General features: G+C 44.9%; 1 protein-coding gene across 1 annotated transcript in view; it reads right to left on the bottom strand.

The window, feature by feature from the left end:
* LOC115087279 (lysosomal-trafficking regulator-like) overlaps positions 1 to 21953 on the bottom strand; it is a 1534685-nt gene that overhangs the window by 511724 nt on the left and 1001008 nt on the right. The window contains 1 exon segment of the mRNA XM_029594260.1: positions 21727 to 21915. Coding sequence (XP_029450120.1) covers positions 21727 to 21915 — 189 coding nt within the window.

Here is a 21953-nt window from a genome sequence, read left to right as displayed (position 1 = left end):
CATTAGTATCCTTTGAAGATACCTCTCTCCGAACCATGCACTGCTGAGTGACTGTCGGCTTTCCCCTTTGTTCTAGTTTAAAAGGTGCTCTATCTCCTTTTTAAAGGTTAGCGCCAGCAGTCTGGTTCCACCCTGGTTAAGGTGGAGCCCATCCCTTCGGAAGAGACTCCCCCCTTCCCCAAGAGGTTCCCCAGTTCCTAACAAAACTGAGTCCCTGTTCCTTGTACCATCGTCTCACCCACACATTGAGACTCCGGAGCTCTGCCTGCCTCTGGTGACCTGCACGTGGAACAGGGAGCATTTCAGAGAATGCTACCCTGGAGGTTCTGGATTTATGTTTTCTACCTAAGAGCATAAATTTTGTTTCCAGAACCTCCCTCCCACATTTTCCTACGTCGTTGGTGCCCATATATACCACGAAAGCCGCCTCCTCCCCAGCACTGTCTAAAATCCTATCTAGGTGACGCGGGAGGTCCACCACCTTCGCACCAGGTAGGCATGTTACCAGGCGATCCTCATGCCCACTAGCCATCCAGCTGTCTACATTCCTAATAATCAAATCACCAACTATGACAGCTGACCTAACCCTTCCCTCCTGGGCAATAGGCCTTGGGGAGATATCCTCGGTACGAAAGGACAGCTCATCACCTGGAGAGCAGGTCCTTGCTACAGGATCCTTTCCTGCTACACCAGATTGATGGTCTCCAATCATGAGAATTTCTTCCTCCAAGGCAGCACCAGGGTTGCCAGTCTGACAGGTAAAAGATAGACATTAAACAAAGCTAATAGCATAGAATACTTAGGTACACCTACTTCTAGAGGGAACCAATCTGAGTACTGGGATCCTACTTTAAGTTACTGCTGACATAGAACTAGGTAAGAGACAAGCCACTGCAATACATTCCCACCAATACTGAGCTCTTTTAATTTGGCAATAGTCCTGGGGGAATTCGGCACTACTGCAGAGCACATACTTTGTGCAGAAAATGGCAGAGGAGACCCCAGCATGCCGCATACAAAGTGTGCACCATTTGCAGTGAAGATGAAGGCCTTAGTGAGAGTGTGTGTAGAGAGGTATATGTGTGTGTGTGGGGGGGTGGGGGGTGGAGGGAGTGTGAGAGAGTAGAGGGGGAGGAGGTGTGGAGGAGGAGGTGTGGGGGATGGGGATGGGAGGAGGGGGTGTGAGAGAGCAGGGGAGGGGAGAAGAGGATGTGAGAGAAAGAGCAGAAGATGTGGAGGAGGGGGAGGGGTCTGTGAGAGAAAGCAGGGGGGGTAAGCACAGGGGTTGTGAGAGAGAACAGGGGGGAGTACAAGAGAGAGCGGGGGGGGGGGGGTATGAGAGAGAGCAGTGGGGTGCTTGAATGTGACTGCCAGAGAGAGGGAGTCTATATGAGGAGCTTGTGTAGGAGTGTGTATATGTGTGAGAGACAGAGCTGGTGTATATGAAAAAAGGATTTTGTGTATGTGAGGGTGCTAGCATGTGTGAAGGGATTATATATGTGTGAGAGACAGCCTGTGTTAAGGGGTGTGTGAGAGAGAGACATAGGTAGCCTTTGTAGGGTGTCTGAGTGACTGAAAAAGGGAGCTTGTGTGGGTGTGTATGTAAGACAGAGGGACCCTGTATGATGGGTCCCTCTGTCTCACATACACACCCACACAAGGTTGTGTATGTGTATGTTTTTGTGTGTGTAAGGGAGACTGTATGAGGGTGTGTATATGTGCACTAGACAGAGGGAGCATGTGTATGAGAGAGAGGGACAGAGGGAGTCTGTATGAGGGGCAGTACTGATAACAGGGTCAAACTCTGGGAGTGACGATAGAGTGGAAGGAGTTGAGCCTAGAGGTGGAGGGGAGAGATACTGGCAGGTGGAGGAGTTGGAGCCTGAGAAAGCAAAGTGGGCAGGGGAGTAGTAAGAGAGAGTGGAAATTCTGCTCAAGATATTTAAAATTCTGAATCTTTAAGTAATAACTTTTTCCTATATTAATTTATAATATAATTACTTAATAATTACTTAAAGACTTATGCAAATTGTGTTTTTTGACCAATATAAGATATGAAGAAGAATTTTGCAGAATTTTAAGCTTTTGTATGCAGTGTTTTAACATTTTTTCCACAGAATACCCCCAGGAGTATCTGACAATTAGTACAGTATGATGTACTGAATTGAAGGCAGAGGTAATATCTAAATATAATGTAATAAAAGCCCCACCAAAATCCATACTCCGTAAAAGAAAGGTTTCCATACTTTTTGTTCTGACACCATGTTAATTGTCATGCAGACGGTTCTCAGATTGTAGGACATCATTTAGTTGCTGATAAACTACTTTTTCTACTATTTTTCTGTAAGGAGAGTGGACCCTTGCACTGTGGTTGGCTGGCACAGCCTAGGGGGTAAACCACCTAGGCCCACACTGATAGCTGGGGAATGTGTCCTGGGATGGGACTTTACCAACCCTTTTGCCTGCAGGTTGAGCCCTTGAGTTCTGGGGGATGGCAGAAGTTAGGCGATGGTCTCACAGGGCAAAGTGCAAGAAAGTCCAAGGCCAAGCTTAGGACTAGGTAGGCACTGGGTACAGGCCAAGGTTTGGGGCAGGCAGCGAGTGTTGTCCGGTTCTGTAGCAATGGTCAGCAGCGGGTATAGTCCAGGTCTAAGCAGAAGTCAAATCCGAGATGTCAGTCTTAGGCAGGGGTAGGCGGAAGGCAGGGAGGACTGGAGAGGCGAGACAAGGAGAGGCAGGAGGCTGGACAAGGCAAGGACAGGGCAGGCTGGATGAGGCAAGACTCAGGAACACATGATAACATGTACTGCAAGGCAGAGACCTGTTGCAGAGGCGAGGGTTAGAAGTGCAGCTTGGGCTTATATACCCAGCCTCATTGATGTAATCACTGGACATCTCCGGATGATTTCCCATATTGGAGCCAGTAAGGGATGACGTGTGCCATGTGCGTGTACCTGGGGGGGGGGGGGGGGGGCGCTGTGGGAGTAGCAAGATGGCGGAATCCATGCTGCAGGTAGCTTGTGGCATCAGTGGAGTCTATACCACCGGGATACCAGTGGCACCTTTGGAACCCAGATTTGCTGGGGGTTAGTGTGGCTGGTTGTGGGCCTCTATGCAACTGGCCTAAATGTTACAGTACCTCCCCCCTCCAAGCCCCCTCTCCCCAGGCTTCTTGGCTTCGGCTTCTGGGGGAAATGTAGATGGAAACCTCTTACCAACAGAGGGGCTTGGAGATTGACTGCAGGGTCCCACGAATTCTCCTTTGTTCTGAAATTCATCTAGGAGATAAGGTATTCTATTAGCTTCCGATGTCTTTTGGAGTCTAGAATCTCCTGTACTTCAAATTCTGTGTGCATCTCAGATATTGCTTCCATGTGACTGGGAGGTCGTCGTGATGGCCAGGAGAGAATTAGTGGCTTCAATAGCGAGACATGAAAAACATTATGAGGTCCATATTCAGACACTGTCCGGCTAGCAAAGTTAGCCGGATAAACTTATCCAGCTTTTGGAGATATATTCAGTAGTGAAACTATACAATTGAATATAGCCAGCTATCTTAAAGTTAGCTGGCTATCTATAGCTGCCTAACTCTCGGACAGCTCTTTGGCCCAACCAAACTTCGCCAGCTAAGTCATCCGGTTAACTGAATAATGGAGTTAGCTGGTTAACTTAGGTAGCTAACAAAACTCCTACCAGTTATGCCCTTGAATGTCCTTCCTAATAAGTTAAGAGGCTAGAGTTTAGCCGGATATGTACCCCAATATTCATTTAGCCAGATAATTTCTGAGTTAGCTGTCTAAATGCTTTTGAATATGGCCCTCTCTTTATTCTCAGTGTATATGTCAACATTAATTGGTAGGCCATGGCCCCTACCTGCTGTAGAATGGTGAATGGTCCAAAAATCTGAGTGCAAATTTGGTGGAAGGTATTTTAAGTTTCATGTTTCGAGTACTCGGCCATACTAGATCTCCAAGTTTAAACTGTGATGCTGATTGTCAACTCTTGTCAGCCTACTTTTTTAATAGGCTTGCTCTTCTCTTCATTCCCATCCTCTATTCTTTATGGATCCACAGCGTTTATCCCATACCCCTTGAAATCCTTCACAGTTTTAGTCTTCACCACTTCCTCTGAAAGGGCATTCAAGGCATCCACCACCCTCTCCGTGAAGAAATACTTCCTGATGTTGGTTCTGAGTCTTCCTCCCTGGAGTTTCAAATCGTGACCCCTAGTTCTACTGATTTTTTTCCAACGGAAAAGGTTTGTTGTTCACCATGGATGAAAGGTTTTAATGATCCATGGTCAACAACAACAAGCCTTCTTTGCATGTCAATAGCACAGCACAGATCAGAGAGTGCAAAGAACAACGTCTCTTATACTATCGGGAGTTGCGGCATTGAGCCTGATTATATATAATTCAGGTTCCTGTCATCAGTATAAATGGTGGTCATGTGTGGAGGCCTTCTTCAAAATTTTATTAGAAGTCCGATTGCCTAAATATAAAAGAATCATGTGTGGTTACCATATACCTATCCCCACGTCAAGGATGTGCAGTCGAGCGTCACAGACCACTTGCACATTGATGGAATAGAAAAGTTTTCTGCTGCTGAAGATATCCTCCCTGTCATGAGGTGGGATGATAGCACCCAGAACATTGGAAAAGTTATCTATGGCATAAAATCCTCTCTTCAATTTCATCAAGTCCTGCCTGAGTTTCTTTCTTATTTTATTTTCTTTATTATTTTTATATACCGACATTCAATCTCAATTGAGATATCACACCGGTTTACATTCAGGTACTGTAGGTATTTCTCTATCCCCAGAAGGCTTACAATCTAAGTTTTTGTACCTGAGGCAATGGAGGGGAAAGCAACTTGCCCAAGGTTGCAAGGAGTGACAGCAGGACTCGAACCCTGGTCTCCTGGTTCAAAGTCCACTGCTCTAACCACTAGGCTATTCATCCTCCCTAAACCTTTTTTAAAACATTTTACAATGAAAAAAGAAAGTATGAAAATTTGGGTTACATCCAAAACAAACATTCTCCAGGTAATCTTACAAAGAAAAAAAAATCCATATGTAAACACAAATATAGTCCACATTACTGGGAGGTTTTACATTGGTAATCAAATAATAGGAACATTTCCATTTAAACATGGATATTATGGAGTTATATATATCTTTCCAATTAGAGTCGTTACAAATTTCTCAACCTTCTTTATCAGCAAGAAATACTTCTAAATGTGTTGGCTCCAAGAAAACAAACTTATTTTTATTAAACATAATCAAGCATCTGCAGGGACATTTAAGAAAAAATGTAGCTCCTATGGCTAACACTCTTTCTCTCAAACCAAGAAAATGTTTTCTTCTCAACTGGGTGTTTTTTGAAACATCAGGAAACACCTGAATTAATTGCCCACAGAATTTAAATCCTTTGTTTCTAAAATATTTTTGCAATACTAAGTTTTTATCTTGTTCTAAACTAAAGACAACGATTAACCTTGCTCTAGATTATATGTCATCTACTGATGCCTCTAAAAAAGCTGTTAAATTAGAACTTTGATCTGACAAAACATCTATGCCTCCTTCTTGGACAACTACAGCTCTTCTCTGTTTTAACAGGTAATACATCTTAGAAATTAACAATTCCTTGGAGATACCTAGTATCTCCTTTACATATTTCTTGAATAATTCATGTGCAGACAAAAGTCTAGTACTTGGAAAATCCAGAAAACGTAAATGTTTACTTCTTAAATTATTATCCAAATTTTCTAATTGCCTGTATACAATCAGTGAGTCCTTTAGAAAAGCAGTCCCAGAAGATTGTAAAGAGGAGATTTGTGACAATGAGGAAACACTTGCTGCTTCCAAAACTTCTATCCGCTTTCCTTGGTCTTCCATTTTTTCTTTAATTTCAACAACATTATTAGAAGATTGAGATATGGACTGGGATAATTTCCTCTCCATATTTTTAATGACTCTCCATACATCTAGCAGTGTGATGTTTTCAGGTTCAGATGATTCAGATGGTTCCTGATCCATTTCCAAAGGGATCTCTCCTTCATTCCTCCCTAAAACTCCCTTCTCAACTTTACTTTCATCTGAAACCACTGCTGATTTTCTAGATGCTAAATCTCTCAAGTTAGGGGCAGCTTTATAAATGCTATCCCCATCACTTCCAAGAGTTATATTGGAAGCTTGGTCCTGGGCAGGACCAGCAGAGGCCCCCGACGAAATTGATGTATCAAATATAGCCTCTCTCGAGGCTTGACTCACCCTTCTAACATGAGAGTCCATCAGGCCCTTCACCTCCTTGGATACTGGAGTGGATGCAGCGATCTTCATTTTGCGTTTTTTCCCCATCTATTTGGGTCGATAACTGAGAGGCAGATTTTCTCCCAGGGGTGCGCCCCTTTGGCCGCGCGCCGGCGGCTGCACACCGTTGCACCCAGCTTTAAATAGGGCAGCGTTCACTTCCAGTTCTCCCAGGAAAGTCAGAGTTCCAGTCTTTTCACCTGCCGCAGTCCAAACGCCCGACTGGTGTGATGTCTCCGCAGGGAAGGCCTCCGTTGTTACAACGCTGCTCCCAGCTTTAAATAGGGCAGCATTCACTTCCGGTTCTCCCAGGAAAGTCAGAGTTCCGGTCTTTTCACCTGCCACAGTCAGTCCTCCTTGCCCAAACGCCCGACTGGCGTGATGTCTCTGCAGGGAAGGCCTCCATTGTTACAACGCTGCTCCCAGCTTTAAATAGGGGAGAGTTCACTTCCGGTTCTCCCAGGAAAGTCAGAGTTCCGGTCTTTTCACCTACCGCAGTGAGTCCTCCTTGCCCAAATGGCCGACTGGCGTGATGTCTCCGCAGAGAAGGCCTCCCAAGTCCTAAGGACAGCGCAGTTGCTTACCTGTAACAGGTATTCTCCTAGGACAGCAGGATGCTAATCCTCACATGTGGGTGACATCATCAGATGGAGCCCGGCATGGAAAACTTTAGTCAGAGTTTCTAACAACTTTGACTGGCAGACTGAGCATGCCCAGCATGCTGCTTTCCATGCATCCACGAGAGGTCTCCCTTCAGTTTCGTAACACAGCAAAAATATGAGCGAGAAAATTAAAAAAATAAACTGAAGGCAAACCCAACACTGTGGGGTGGCGGGCGGAATTCCTGAGGACAGGTAAGCAACTGCGCTTTCTCCTAGGACAAGCAGGATGGTAGTCCTCATATGTGGGTGATTACAGTGCTCCACTGTGGGGTGGCGGGGCGGAATCCTGAGGACAGGTAAGCAACTGCGCTTTCTCCTAGGACAAGCAGGATGGTAGTCCCATATGTGGGTGATTACAGTGCTCCATACTGCCTCCTGTGATCAGAGGAACCCTCAGTGGCCGAAAAAGGTGGCAACGGGCACAACACAACTGCAGCGCTGTGGGAAACAGGGTCAGTCTGGCCCCACATAGAGCACGATGAGAACACTTGGGTTCAGATTGAATAGATTGCGAAGGACAGACTGGCCAAAAGCGCTGTCCTGGTGACTATCCCTGTTGAAACAGCAGTGCACCGCAAACGTGTGGAGAGAACTCCATGTCACGGCTCTGCAGATTTCGGCGACAGGGACCGCACGCAGATGGGCTGACATCGCCACAGCCTGCACAGAGTGAGCTTTCACCCTGCCAGCCAGCTAGAGGTCTGCTTGCTCATATCAGAAGGCAATGCAATCCGCTAGCCGGTTGGATAGGGTCTGCTTCCACACCACTGCTCCCAACATGTTGTTGTCAAAAGACATAGAGAGCTGGGTGGACTGTCTGTGGCTCGCTGTATGGTCCAAGTAGAAAGTGAGCGCCCGCTTGCCGTGCAGGGTGTGAAGGGCACGTTCCCCCGGGTAGGAATGAGGCCATGGGAAGAACATGGGAAGGATAACTGTCTGGTTGATGTGGAAAGCAGTCACCACCTTTGGCAGAAATTTTGGATGCAAGCTCAGCACCACACGATCATGGAAGAATTTTGTGTAGGGAGTATATGTAACCAGGGCCTGGATCTCACTGACCCTGTGAGCGGAAGTGATCGCCACCAGGAACATAACTGAAATGGGCACCCCAGCGACCCTCTGGTGGTAGGCACTGAGGGTGTTGAGGTGTACTCGGACTGAGTTGGTCTGGAGGTGCCACAGATAATCCAGCAGGCAGGGGAGCAGGCAGGAGAAAGGGTCCAGTCCGTGGCCACCGTACCAGATGGAGAAACGCTTCCACTTTAAGCTGTAAGATTTTCGAGTGGAAGGTTTCTGGGATTCAATCGAGACCCCATTCAAGAGCTGCAGAGGCTGGAGGATCATGCGCTCATCATCCATACTGTGAGGGCCAGGGCCTAGAGGTTCGGGTGGCGGAAGGTGCCCTGGTTCTGTGATAGGAGATCGGGAGCTGTTCCCAGCAGAACCGGTACACTCATGGACAGGTCCTGGAGCAGAGGAAACCACACCTGCCTTGGCCAGGAGAGTGTCTCCACGATCATGGTCCCCCCCCCACATCCTCTTGCAGCTTCATCAGAGTCCTTGAGAGAAGCAGAATTGGGGTGTACGCATACAACAGTCCTTGTCCCCAGTGAAGGGAGAATGCATCGCAGGCTAGATGGTCCTTCCCCAGAATCAGGGAGCAGAAAATGCTCACTTTGTGATTGTGGGAAGAGACAAACAAGTCCATATCCAGCATGACCCAGCAACGGAATAGGCTGGCTGCTACCGCCGGGTTCAAGGACCACTAGTGTGGCTGGAAGGACCGACTGAGATGGTCTGCCAACATTTTTAGGTGGTCTGGCAAGTATGTGGCACGCAGATACATCCCCTTGGAGAGGGCCCAATCCCAGACCTATATTGCCTCATGGCAGAGGGGGAAGGAGCACGTGCTCACTGTTTGTTGATGTACTACATCACCACCTGATTGTCCATTCTGATGAGGATGACCTTGGAGGACAGCCTGTCCTGGAAGGCCACAGAGTGTACCGGATCGCCCGCAACTCCAGAAAGTTTATCTGGCAATGGGAATCAGCTGGGCATGCTCAGTCCATGCCGGGCTCCATCTGATGATGTTACCCACATGTGAGGACTACCATCCTGCTTGTACTAGGAGAAATGTAATGTAGCGATTAATACTGTCAGATACAGCTTTTATAACCTGGCCCCTACAGCAAGAAAAAGTGGTTTGGGGCATTCCTCTGATGACCCCTACTGTCATCTGGAAGTAGCCAGATGCCAGGAAATGCAAGGTGGCCAAAGTTTGTTGAGCCCTGATATAGCGTGGGACCTTCCTGTGACCGGATGCAGATCCCCTCGGATTTCTTCATATAATTCCAGGATGGCCTGAGAGCTGAGGCGATAACTGCTAACCACATAATCTTCTTGCATGCCTAGCAATGAGGCTCGTAGAGCAAAGATGCATTCCTTGTATCTCCTCCGCTGTGTCCGCCTGCGTGTGAAGCAATACTATGGCCCATATCCTTGGTTTCTGTGGGGCCAGTGGCTCGGGCTCTGGTGCAGGGACATCCCTAGGAGAAGTTGCAACTTCGCTCTCCTGTTCTTGTGGTTGTTGTTCTTGTTGTCTGTGATAAGCATCCTGAAGCAGCCAGTAACCCCCAAACTTGCCACAAACATAAGTTTAGGAAGACAAGCCATATAAAAAAAAGGAGTTTTTATTGGCCAAGCAGGCTGTGATAGGTGTGTCTGATAGAAGGCCATGTTTTATCGCGAAAGATAATAATCTCGACCTGTGATAACAGCTGCAGTCATGTGATAAAAACTTTTTACCCCACCAACGCAAAAAATGTGTAGTTCTTTCAGACTTTAAATCCTGCTTTATTGTATGTTAATCTATCGTAAGTGCGGTAGGAGACCCTATTTTGCATTAACTCCACCCACTTGCATGCTCAATTTAAAGTTTTGCATGCTAGCTTGCATTGTGATATTTATCGCGCATGTAACTCACATTAAACCCATTTAACATGCCTTAGGGCACTAACACATTTTGATAAATGACCCTGTTTATTTGCAGGCCAAAAATCGTGCCTCAGGTGGGTATGATAATGAGCTGTGTTGCATGCAAAAGTATACATAACAGTTCATTGAGATGTCAGAAAGTACCATGGCTTTCAAAAAGTATTAAGAAAATAAGAATTGTCATGCAGAATCAGACCAAATATCCAGCAAGACCATAACGTTAGCAGCTGCCACTCACTCTTGCGCCCGTCGTACATTCTAAATAGCAGATCAGAACCCTAATGTTTTCTGTGCTTTTCCCCTTATACTAGTAATCACACTGAGACTGTCTTTGGTAATAAAATGGCCGCAGCTTTATTTTAAAACATAACATGTTAACTTTCTAGGATACCCGAGCCGGCAGCTTTCCTGTTCCGGCTGCCCACCGCCTGATCCTAGCAAGGCAGCCCAACTCGGTAGGCCCCCCGCCTTGTTCCCAAGCAAGGGGGCCATCGCCTTTTATGCCTCCTGGCGCCATCGGCTACCACACTGTTATGCGATGACACCAGCACGCTTCTAATCCTGCCCAACCGGCCCGGGTACCAGCCTTCTAACAGCTGTGACAAAACAGAACAATGAAATATATTTTATTAAACTGTCTAACAAAAGTAACCTAGCTGCTGGTAATTGCAAAAACATATGCTGCGGAGCTTTTAAACTATCCTTATTGCATAGGACTAAGGGAGGGTGGGTGGGTGGGTGGGTGGGTCTTGGTCTCTCGCGCGATCCAGTAAAAGGGATCGCTTGCCTCGTGTCTCGTCCCTTTAAAGGGCGAAGCACGTCGTCAGAGGGCACCAAAGGCGCCACCCGATGATGTCACAACCTCCCACCCCCTTAGCGGGGCCAACAGCTATCGTTTTCGTCAGTGGCAGGGAGCTTGGAGGTAGGTGTTGAGGGGGGGGGGGGGTGGCGTCCAACGACCTCCGCTGCGCTCCCCCTCTTCCGTCCCGTCCCCCCCCCGTTCTAAGTTTGGGCTCGCTGCCGTTATGGGTGGGCTCCGGTTATTCCACACCGGGCCCACCTATGCATCTTGACTCTGACAGTTGCCAATCCCAAAAAGCAGATCCTGTTTCTTGTTGCTCACTCCTTGGGATAAGTGACGGTTTTTCTGGAGACAACTGGTTAATAACTTTTTATGGACTTTTCCTCCAGGAACTTATCCAAACCCTTTTTAAACTCAGCTATCCTAGTTACCATGACAACATCATCTGGCAATAAATTCCACAGCTTAATTGCACATTGAGTGCAAAAAAAGGGAAACTTTGATAAAATGAGGAAAATAGAAAAAAACTGAAAGGTGCAGCTGCAAAGGTTAAAAGTGTTCAACAGGCATGGACATTGTTTAAAAATACAATCCTAAAGGCGCAGTCCATATGTATTCCACGCATTAAGAAAGGTGGAAGGAAGGCAAAATGATTACCGTCATGATTAAAAGGTGAGGTGAAAGAGGCTATTTTAGCCAAAAAAATATAGAAATATATAAATAAAAATGTTAAATAGTTTGTACGTCGTCGCTAATCTCGCCAACCGCTTAACAGAATGCGTTCAAATTTGCACACAGCATTCACTTCCCATACGGGAAGGATCTTATACACTTACATTACATATAGGTCACACCTGTGACAGGTAATACAAGTTTAAAAATTGCTTACACAAAACAGCGACATCTGGTGGCCGTTGGCACAAGCGAAACCTCTTACACCTTTCACACACACACCCCACCCCACCCCCACACAGGGCTATTGTCTTTCATTCACACTCCCTCATAACACACAGAAATCCACACTCATCACACCACACACCCCCACCCACACGCCTGCCAATGTCACTTACTTCACCGACCCTCCCAAAACACATCAAAACACAAGTTCCTGGCTGCTACATTGGGAAGCCACGCATTTCACACACCCTCCGATTTTAAATTAAAGTACCCTCTTCCACCCACCCACACACTGCACTCCGATCACATACTACACCTGAAACAAGTCCGTGCTTCTCCACCGACACCACAGGAACGGTCCGGGACACATTGCATTCAGTAGGGCTGTCGGATGCCAGCAACTAAAATGGCGCCGGCGAACCTTGCCCTTACTATGCTATATGGAGACAACAATGACGTCGGTACACCATGTGAGATAGTAAGGGCAAGAGCCCGTCGGCGCCATATCCTCAGCGGACATTTGCCCTTATTAGGTCAGGAATCCTGACGCACCACTTTCACCGGTGAAGTTTTGCGACATGGCAACCGGCGGAACAAACCCTAGCACACACCCTCGCCACCGGCTGGCAGTTTACATAGGTAGCTGTGAAGGAGCACGGTGGGGGACCGTTCTCATTTTCCGCTGCGCGTTTTTCACAGGGGGGGGGGCCCACTCATTCTCCACATCTCCCGAGAGGGGGGGCTGTAGCGTGGGTTGCTCTATTTCGCTGGGTTGGGGGGGGGGGGGGCCAGGAAGGTGTGCTTGCATATTTAAACTATTCTTTGCTGGTGCTGTTCATTTGGGTAAAAAAAACAAAAAACACACACACAAACTATAACCTTTACTGATCTCTGAAAGCTAGCGGATTAGCCCTCCAAAAGAAACTTCTCTACAGACACATTACTAGGTGGATTAGGCACGCCCCTATTTTTATCCCTAAGGATCACAACCTCCCCACTGACTGACCACGTTTATACACACCAATTCATTTCTTATCTATCAGCGTCGTAACTGCTTTTAAGGTCTGGATCCTCTTACCTAAGAAGGCATTAATTTTTGCCCTGTGCATTTCTCTTGCTCTTCGGACATTACAGTCCCATTTCCCTTGATCCTTTTAAACACCATTCATACATCTCTTGCAATTCACCAAATTGATGCCTCGCAGAAAATCTAACTTACATCGGTGTACTTGCACTGCGCTAGCGGCACAACGCCTTAGAACTAGGCGCACGGAGGAGGAACGGGCAGCAAAAAAACAGCTCAACAAGGAAAGAATAGCTGTAGGAAAGACAGCAGGAAGCGGCCGAGCTATGGCAATGCTTGATGGTGACATCCGTCCTAGGGCTGTCTGTGCATCCAAACTGCTAGAGGCACGCTTGTGATCACGGCAAGCACGTTTCACTGCTCACAATCTCCTTCGTTCACAACACCATGCCCATGAAACGCTGACTGTGGCTGAAATCCCTCTAACACCGACAGCACCTCAACGTCAGCCATGGATCCCACATCAACTGGCCAAACATTATAATCGACTTGCTTTCCGATACAACCCACATCAGGATTATACTTTCATACGGCATGTTCTCATTGGCTCTATGACACGTGTGTCCATACTGCAAGGCTATGAAATTTCTGGGAGAAACAAAGGGGATGTGTTGCTATCAAAAATTTAAGGACCAATATCATAGAAGCTACAATCTTGACAGGACCTTTCAAAGGTGAAGATGTACTCATTCCTCGCATCCCTATCATTCCAACAGATATGCCATTTCAATTTAAAAGATTACAATTCCCAATTAGATTGGCATTTGCAATAACCATCAACAAAGCTCAAGGACAATCTTTACACCTCTGCGGTTTACATCTACAAACCAATTGCTTCTCACATGGACAATTGTATGTTGCATGTTCACGAGTAGGCAAACCTGACAATTTGTAAATCTGCACTAACGATGGAACAATAAAAAATGTCGTATACCCACAAGCATTGCAAAATTAAACATATTACAGATATCCCCTGGCTCTGTTCTGTTTTTTCAACTTAACCAGGCTCAGCCACAGCAACGTGTGGCAGAGTACAGCTAGTTTGAAATGAAATTGGCCATAGAGGCAAAAACTCATAATAAAAACTTTTTAAAATATATCCAAAGCAAGAAACCTGTGAGGGAGTCGGTTGGACCATTAGATAACAGAGGGGTTAAAGGGGCTCTTAGGGAAGATAAGGCCATTGCAGAAAGACTAAATGAATTCTTTGCCTCCATGTTTACTAATGAGGATGTTGGGGAGATATCAGTTCCGGAGATGGTTTTCAGGGGTGATGAGTCAAACGAACTGAACGAAATCACTGTGAACCTGGAAGATGTAGTAGGCCAGATTGACAAACTAAAGAGTAGCAAATTACCTGGACCGGATGGTATGCATCCTAGGGCTCTGAAGGAACTAAAAAATGAAATTTCTGATCTATTAGTTAAAATTTGTAACCTATCATTAAAATCATCCATTGTACCTGAAGACTGGAGGGTGGCCAATGTAACCCCAATATTTAAAAAAGGCTCCAGGGGCGATCCGGGTAACTATAGACCAGTGAGCCTGACTTCAGTGCCGGGAAAAATAGTGGAAACTATTCTCAAGATCAAAATCATAGAGCATAAAGAAAGACATGATTTAATGGAACATAGTCAACATGGATTTACCCAAGGGAAGTCTTACCTAACAAATCTGCTTCATTTTTTTGAAGGGGTTACTAAACATGTGGATAAAGGTGAACCAGTAGATGTAGTGCATTTGGATTTTCAGAAGGCGTTTGACAAAGTCCCTCATGAGAGGCTTCTATGAAAACTAAAAAGTCATGGGATAGGAGGCGATGTTCTTTCGTGGAGTACAAGCTGGTTAAAAGACAGGAAACAGAGAGTAGGATTAAATGGTCAATTTTGTCAGTGGAAAAGGGTAAACAGTGGAGTGCCTCAGGGATCTGTACTTGGACCGGTGCTTTTCAATATATATATAAATGATCTGGAAAAGAATACGACGAGTGAGGTTATCAAATTTGCGGATGATACAAAATTATTCAGAGTAGTTAAATCACAAGCAGACTGTGATCCATTACAGGAGGACCTTGCAAGACTTGAAGATTGGGCATCGAAATGGCAGATGAAATTTAATGTGGTCAAGTGCAAGGTGTTGCATATAGGGAAAAATAACCCTTGCTGTAGTTACACGATGTTGGGTTCCATATTAGGAGCTACCACCCAGGAAAAAGATCTAGGCATCATAGTGAATAATACTTTAAAATCGTCGGCTCAGTGTGCTGCAGCAGTCAAAAAAGCAAATAGAATGTTAGGAATTATTAGGAAGGGAATGGTTAATAGAACGTAAAATGTCATAATGCCTCTCTATCGCTCCATGGTGAGACCACACTTTGAATACTGTGTACAATTCTGGTCGCCACATCTCAAAAAAGATATAGTTGCGATGGAGAAGGTTCAGAGAAGGGCAACCAAAATGATAAAGGGGATGGAACAGCTTCCCTATGAGGAAAGGCTGAAGAGGTTAGGGCTGTTCAGCTTGGAGAAGAGACGGCTGAGGGGGGGATATGATAGAGGTCTTTAAGATCATGAGAGGTCTTGAATGAGTATATGTGACTCGGTTATTTTCACTTTCGAATAGTAGAAGGACTAGGGAGCATTCCATGAAGTTAGCAAGTAGCACATTTAAGACTAATCGGAGAAAATTCTTTTTCACTCAACGCACAATAAAGCTTTGGAATTTGTTGCCAGAGGATGTGATTAGTGCAGTTAGTGTAGCTGGGTTCAAAAAAGGTTTGGATAAGTTCTTGGAGGAGAAGTCCATTAATGGCTATTAATCAATTTTACTTAGGGAATAGCCACTACTATTGATTGCATCAGTAGCATGGGATCTCCTTAGTGTTTGGGTAATTGCCAGGTTCTTGTGACCTGGTTTTGGCCTCTGTTGGAAACAGGATGCTGGGCTTGATGGACCCTTGGTCTGACCCAGCATGGCAATTTCTTATGTTCTTATGAGTGAAAAAAATACTTTATCCAGTTTTTTAAAATTTGTTACCTTTTAGTTTCAAGGAGTATGCCCTAAAATCCAATACTATTTGAAAAGGTAAATAACTGTTTCCTATTTACCTGTTCCATCCCACCCTTGATTTTATAAAGCTCTACCACAACCCATTTCAATTTTCTCTTCTCCAAGCTGAAGAGACCTAACTTGTTTAGCCTTTTCATCCCTTTCAACATTATTGTTGACCATCCCTGTACCTTTTCTACTTCCACTATATCGAGATGGGAAGACCGGAACTGCATACAATCAGGTCGATACAGTATGGTGTGCTCGGCCCAAGGGCAGGCATTAAGATCTAAGCAACCCGGAAAAGTGTACAGAAAAGCAGAAAAAACTGCTTCTCTGTACACCTTCCGACTTAATATCTTAGCGATATTAAGTCGGAGGAACCAAATTTTTTTTTTTTTAAATCTGCCTAACCCGTGGCTATCAGCAGGTTCGAAATCAGACACCGGTAAAATTGAGCATCAGTTTAAGGATTCGCTGACAGCCACTTCTACCACTAATAAAGTGGTGCTAGGGACGCGCTATTGTCCATAGCGCCTCCTTATTAACGCAACACCTAATTTAAATACAGAATCACTCACCCAGGAGAGGTGCGTGGGCGCACACCGGCTCTCCCACACTTTTTACAGAATTGGCCTGAATGTTCACTATATAGCTACACAGAGGCATTATGGTGCTCTCCATTTTATTCTCCATAACTTTCTGAATAATTCCTAGAATTCTGATTGCTTTTTTGACTGCCATCGCATAGCGAGTTGAGGATTTCAATGTACTGTCCACCGGATGGTAACTTTAAAATGAGCACGCGGTGTATGGGCATGCAAGCGCACATACCCTGAAATTTTAAGTCATATATGCAGTTGTGTGCATAAGATTTAAAAAATGCCTACTGTGTGTGTGCTCCTAATTTTAAGCGGTTACTCGAGCAAATGTATCTTGCATATGTTCTTTAGGACTTTGTCTGTTTTAATGCACGCAGGTAAGTTTGTCCAGTCCATCTTGAGCTCATCCAGTCTCCTCTGATTCTTCGGCCTATTCTCCACCCAGTTGACCCAGACTCTTCACCCTGTCATTTTAGGCCTAAACAGGGATTTATGCAGACTTCCACCTCATCAAAAGCAGAAGTAACCATACGCAGCTAATAAACTGCTGTGTGCTTTGGCCACTGGATTTAAAAGATGGGTTTACATGTATAAATTTTGCCCATCCACGAAACGCCCCCGATACGCCAAAACTTTACCCTTTTTTTTTTTTTTTTTTACTCATACTCGTGCATATACGCACATAGGGGTAGCTTTTCAAAGGGTTATGCGCGTAACCCCTGAAAACCTACCCCAACCCCCCCCCCCTGGGGGGGGTTGGGGTAGGTTGGACCGCGCGTAAGTCCCAGGGCTTTCCTGGGAGGGCATGTCGGGGGCGTGTCACGGCGGCACGTTGTCCGGGGGCGTTCTGGGGGCAGGTCTGCAGGCGTGGTTCTGGCCCGGGGACGTTCCGGGGGCATGGCCGCGGCCTCTGGGACCAACCCCCTGGACCGGAACATGGCGCGCCGGCAGCCGGCCCGAGAAGGCATAACTTCTGCAATAAAGGTGGGGGGGGTTTAGATAGGGCTGGGGGTGGGTTAGGTTGGGGGAGGGGAAGCGGAAGGAAAGTTCCGATTTCGGAGCAGCCTCGAAGGGAACGGAGGCCGGCTGTGCGGCTCGGTGCGCAGGCTGCCAATTTTGCTCAGCCTTGCTCGCGCCGATCCCGGATTTTAACAGATATGCGCGGCTATGCACGTATCTATTAAAATCCCGCGTACTCTTGTTTGCACCTGGTGCGCAAACAAAAGTACGCATGTGTGTAATTTTGTAAAATCTACCCCATAATTTATATAGAAACATAGAAACATAGAAATGACGGCAGAAGAAGACCGAATGGCCCATCCAGTCTGCCCAGCAAGCCTCACACATTTTTTCTCTCATTCTTATCTGTTACTCTTAGCTCCTTGTTCTATTCCCCTTCCACCCCCACCATTAATGTAGAGAGCAGTGATGGAGCTGCATGCAAGTGAAATATCTAGCTTGATTAGTTTGGGGTAGTAGGGGCAGTAACCGCCGCGATAAGCAAGCTACACCCATGCTTATTTGTGGCTTTTAAAATATGCGTTGCTCACGTGCAGCTCATATACTTACCTATATGGGCCTTTTAAAACAAGCAACACTTTTAAAATTCACCCCAATGACTTCAAGATCCTTTGCCTTTGTGTATCTAAAGTTAGGATTATTTTTCGCTATGTGTATCAATGTGCACAGGTACACATTAAATACCATCTGTCATTTAGATGCCCAGGTCCCCATTTTCTTAAGATCCTTCTGCAGTCCCTCACAATCTGCCTGTGTTTTATCTACTTTGAAAATGTTTCTGTCATCTGCAAATTTGATCACTTCACTAGTTGCTCCATTCTTATATCATTAATAAATAAGTTAAAAAAAATACCAGTCCAAGGACAGATCCCTGTGGTATTGAATTATGCACCTTTTCCACTGAGAAAACTCACTATTTATTCCTATTCTGTTTACTATCTTTTAACCTATTGTCAAGAGTGGGAAGTTGAGTGCCTTGAGGATCATTTTTGGGGCCAGATTTGTTCAATATCTTTGTGAGTAACACAGAGGAAGAATTAGAGGGAAATGTTCATCTTTTTGAGGATTATACTAAGAACTGCAACAGAGTGGACATGCCTAAAGGAATGGAGAGAATGAAAAGTGATCTAAGAAAGCCTGAGGAGTTGTCAAATGTTTGACAACTGAGACTCAATGCCTACAAATGAAGAGTCATGCATCTGGAGTGCAGAAACTGAAAGACCTATACATAGTGGGGTGAGAGTGACTGATGTGCACAGACCAGGAAAGAGACCCTGTGGTGACAATGTTGATGATCTGAAAGGAACAAAGCAATGTGACAAGGTGGAGACTAAGGCCAGAAGAATGCTGAACTATATTCAGAGAGGCATAACCAGCAGGAAATAGGAAGCAATATTGCCCCTCTACAAGTCATTGGTGAGGCCTCATCTGGAGTTCTGTGTTCAGTTCTGGAGAGGGTATCTTAAAAAGGATAGAGACAAGATCGAACAGTTCAAAGATAGGCAATGAAAATGATGTAGGGTCTGCATCAAAAGCCATATGTGATGATGCTGAAGGACCTAAATATGCACACCCTGGAGGAGAAAAAGGAAAGGGGGGATATGATACAGATATTTAAATACTTGATGGGTATAAATGACGCATGGGAATCATTCCTTTTCTAGTGGAAGCAAAGCAGTAGAATTAGGGGTCATAATATGAAGTTCCAAGGAGGTAGACTCCGGAACAATGACAGGAAAAATGTATTTACAAAAATGGTGGTGGATGCATAGAATGCCCTCCAGACCTTGGAATAATCCTGAGGATCCCTAACAGTTAAAGGATGGAAATAAAGATGGAGTAACTTGTATGGAACGACAATCACCAAGGCATGGGAGTAACATGCACAAAGTGGCACTTACTATACTTAACAGATTAAAAAATAGATACATTAAAATAATAAATAAATAAAGCTTGCTGGGCAGACTGGATAGGCCATCTGGGTGTTTTTCTACTGTCATTTACTATGTTAACCAGTTACCAATCCACAGTAAGACAAAGCCTCCTATCCCATCACTTTTTTTTCTGTGTAGTCTCTCATAAGGGATTCTATGAAATATCTTTTGAAAATTCAAATCGACTGGCTCGCCTTTAGCCACATGCTTATTTATATCTTCATATCTTTATATCTTCATATTTATACCCTGCCTTGGTATTGAGGCTAGGTGCTTGCTTCCTGTGGTGTGTTCCTGGTTTGTTCTCCGTGCCGCTTCTGCTCTTCTCCTCGGACAGATACTTTGGCTCCTGACCCTCGGACTGGTGGTGGTATTCTTCTGGATTCTGACTCGGACTGGCTTTGGACCTTTCTCCTTCTTGCTCCTGGATCGGCTTCGGACCATTCTCCCGCCTGCTCCTGGACTTTGACCCTTGGGCTGGATTGAGACTATCCCTGGACGGATACTCCTGGACTAACTACGACCTGCTGGAGGTGACAGCCGTCTGGAATCCACGACCTGCAGGAGGCAACTGCATCCAGACCATTGTCTCTCTTCAGGAAGTCTCCTAAGTCCCAGCGGCCATATCCCTACAGGCTCCTCCTGGGGGGATTACGCGCTTCCAGAGTGAAGCCTTCAGCGGTACGTCTTCGACAGGCCTTGCTATCCGACGGTAGAGACCAAAGAGGGCTGACTTCCCTTTTGGTCGTACTGACTCTACCTCGAAACAAGGGTCCACGCTTGGATTCATAACACTGTCATGGTGATGTGCTTGGTGATGCTCTTACAGGGGCTGCAAGGTTGCTGCAAATTCCCCCACCACCATATTAAAATATTCCTGGAGGTCAAGTGGGACCCCTATTACCCTACTCCCCTTCTGTTCTTTATGTGCTAAATAAAATTTTCAAAAACCACCTAAGCACCTGCCTCACCTACAGAAATGACTCTTAGATTTAAAGTCCCTGGGATCTACTGGCCTACTAACCCCAGATGCTTTGCACCAAGGGCAAAAGAGTGCGTAGAGTCAGCCAGAAGCATTTTTAAAAATAGCACTGATGGAAGAGGCACAAGTGGGGATTACTTCTGCACACACTAGACCCAACTGACTTCAAGAATGCTTTGGAGGTGCTTAGGTAATCAAGGGGGGTAGGGTCCTTTTAATGGGGGGGGGGGGTGCGATTGAAATGGGCTTTTGAAAATTCAATTTAACAGATGCTGGAGGCTCTGGGGGATGGTAAAGAGGGGGGTGCTCATTAGACTCTCCCCCCCAAAGAATTTTACAATATGTAATTGGAGGGATTTACAGGGATCTTGTGTTCCCTTTTAATCAAGACAGCCCTAGGACGGATGTCACCATCAAGCATTGCCATAACTAAGAAAGTAAAAAGTACCGGGCCACAGGAACATGAGGAGATATTACATGGGATTTACTAAACTGCAGTTTATAAGATTGATATTTGGTTAATCAAAGCTGCAGTTGTCACTCTTTGCTATCTGAGAGTTGCAGTGATGTTATAATTCTTCAGTGGAGGATATTGAACCAGCAAAAGCATACAAAATGCTTTTGTTAGCTATTTGTGTAATTGATATGTTGTAACCTCTACTGTTTTACCTTTTTTAATATTAGAATATTTACAATTATTTCAAACAATACTGTCTGGCAAGAAGTGTGACATGGAAAATTTTCCAAACATTTAAAAACATCAGTTAATAAAAAGTGAGGATAAAGCCAAATGTGTCTAAGCAAGAATGAGGTAAAAAATAGCAAAAACAAACCCACTCAAAAAACAAACAAAAAAAACATATTAGTAATGGAAAATGTACCTTAGACAACCTAAAAATTATATTTAAGTGACAACCCTATACCTACAGATACTTTAACTAAATTGAGGAGAAGGAAGATCAATATTGACATCTCTCGCTCTAAAATATCAAGGCCAAATGTTAAGGGTCAAAAACCACATTGAAGATTATAATTTTATTTGTAATATGCTCCATCTACTTTGCTAGAGCTGGGAACTGGATGAAAATAACACTATTGCTTTAATTTGGTTTTCACAAATTTAAACAAAAGTTCTTTTTAGCAGTAGAACTTGAAACATGTTGAGGCCACTAGGCTTACTGCTGCAATTCCACTAAAAGAGTGGAGCATAGATTTGTTTCAATTGACTTATTTGTATTTTTATCCTTTAAAGTATTCACAATTTACAAACCTAGTTATTACAATGCTACAAAAACACCCTAATACTTAAATATTATGTAAGTTACTTTGATGTTATGAAAGGTGGTGTATAACATAGGATAAAAAATAAATAAAATAGAACGTGCTTACCCATCATGTGTAAGTTGCTGAATAAGTTCTTGCCAATGTCTGCTGGCACTTAAATCAACCTTATACATTCCTCTAATATGCTGAATCACTTTCTTTCTCTCCATTCCCTGTGAGAAGGATACTGCCTGGGTAATGTCTCCAGCTATTTTTGAAATATCCCTTAATTTTGTATCCAAGCGTTGGAAAAGACTGAAAACAAACATAAGCAGATTACAAAACAACAGCGG

This window comes from Rhinatrema bivittatum, chromosome 3, assembly GCF_901001135.1.
Source record: "Rhinatrema bivittatum chromosome 3, aRhiBiv1.1, whole genome shotgun sequence".
Lineage (NCBI taxonomy): Eukaryota > Metazoa > Chordata > Amphibia > Gymnophiona > Rhinatrematidae > Rhinatrema > Rhinatrema bivittatum.
This window is presented reverse-complemented; position numbering and strand designations above follow the sequence as displayed.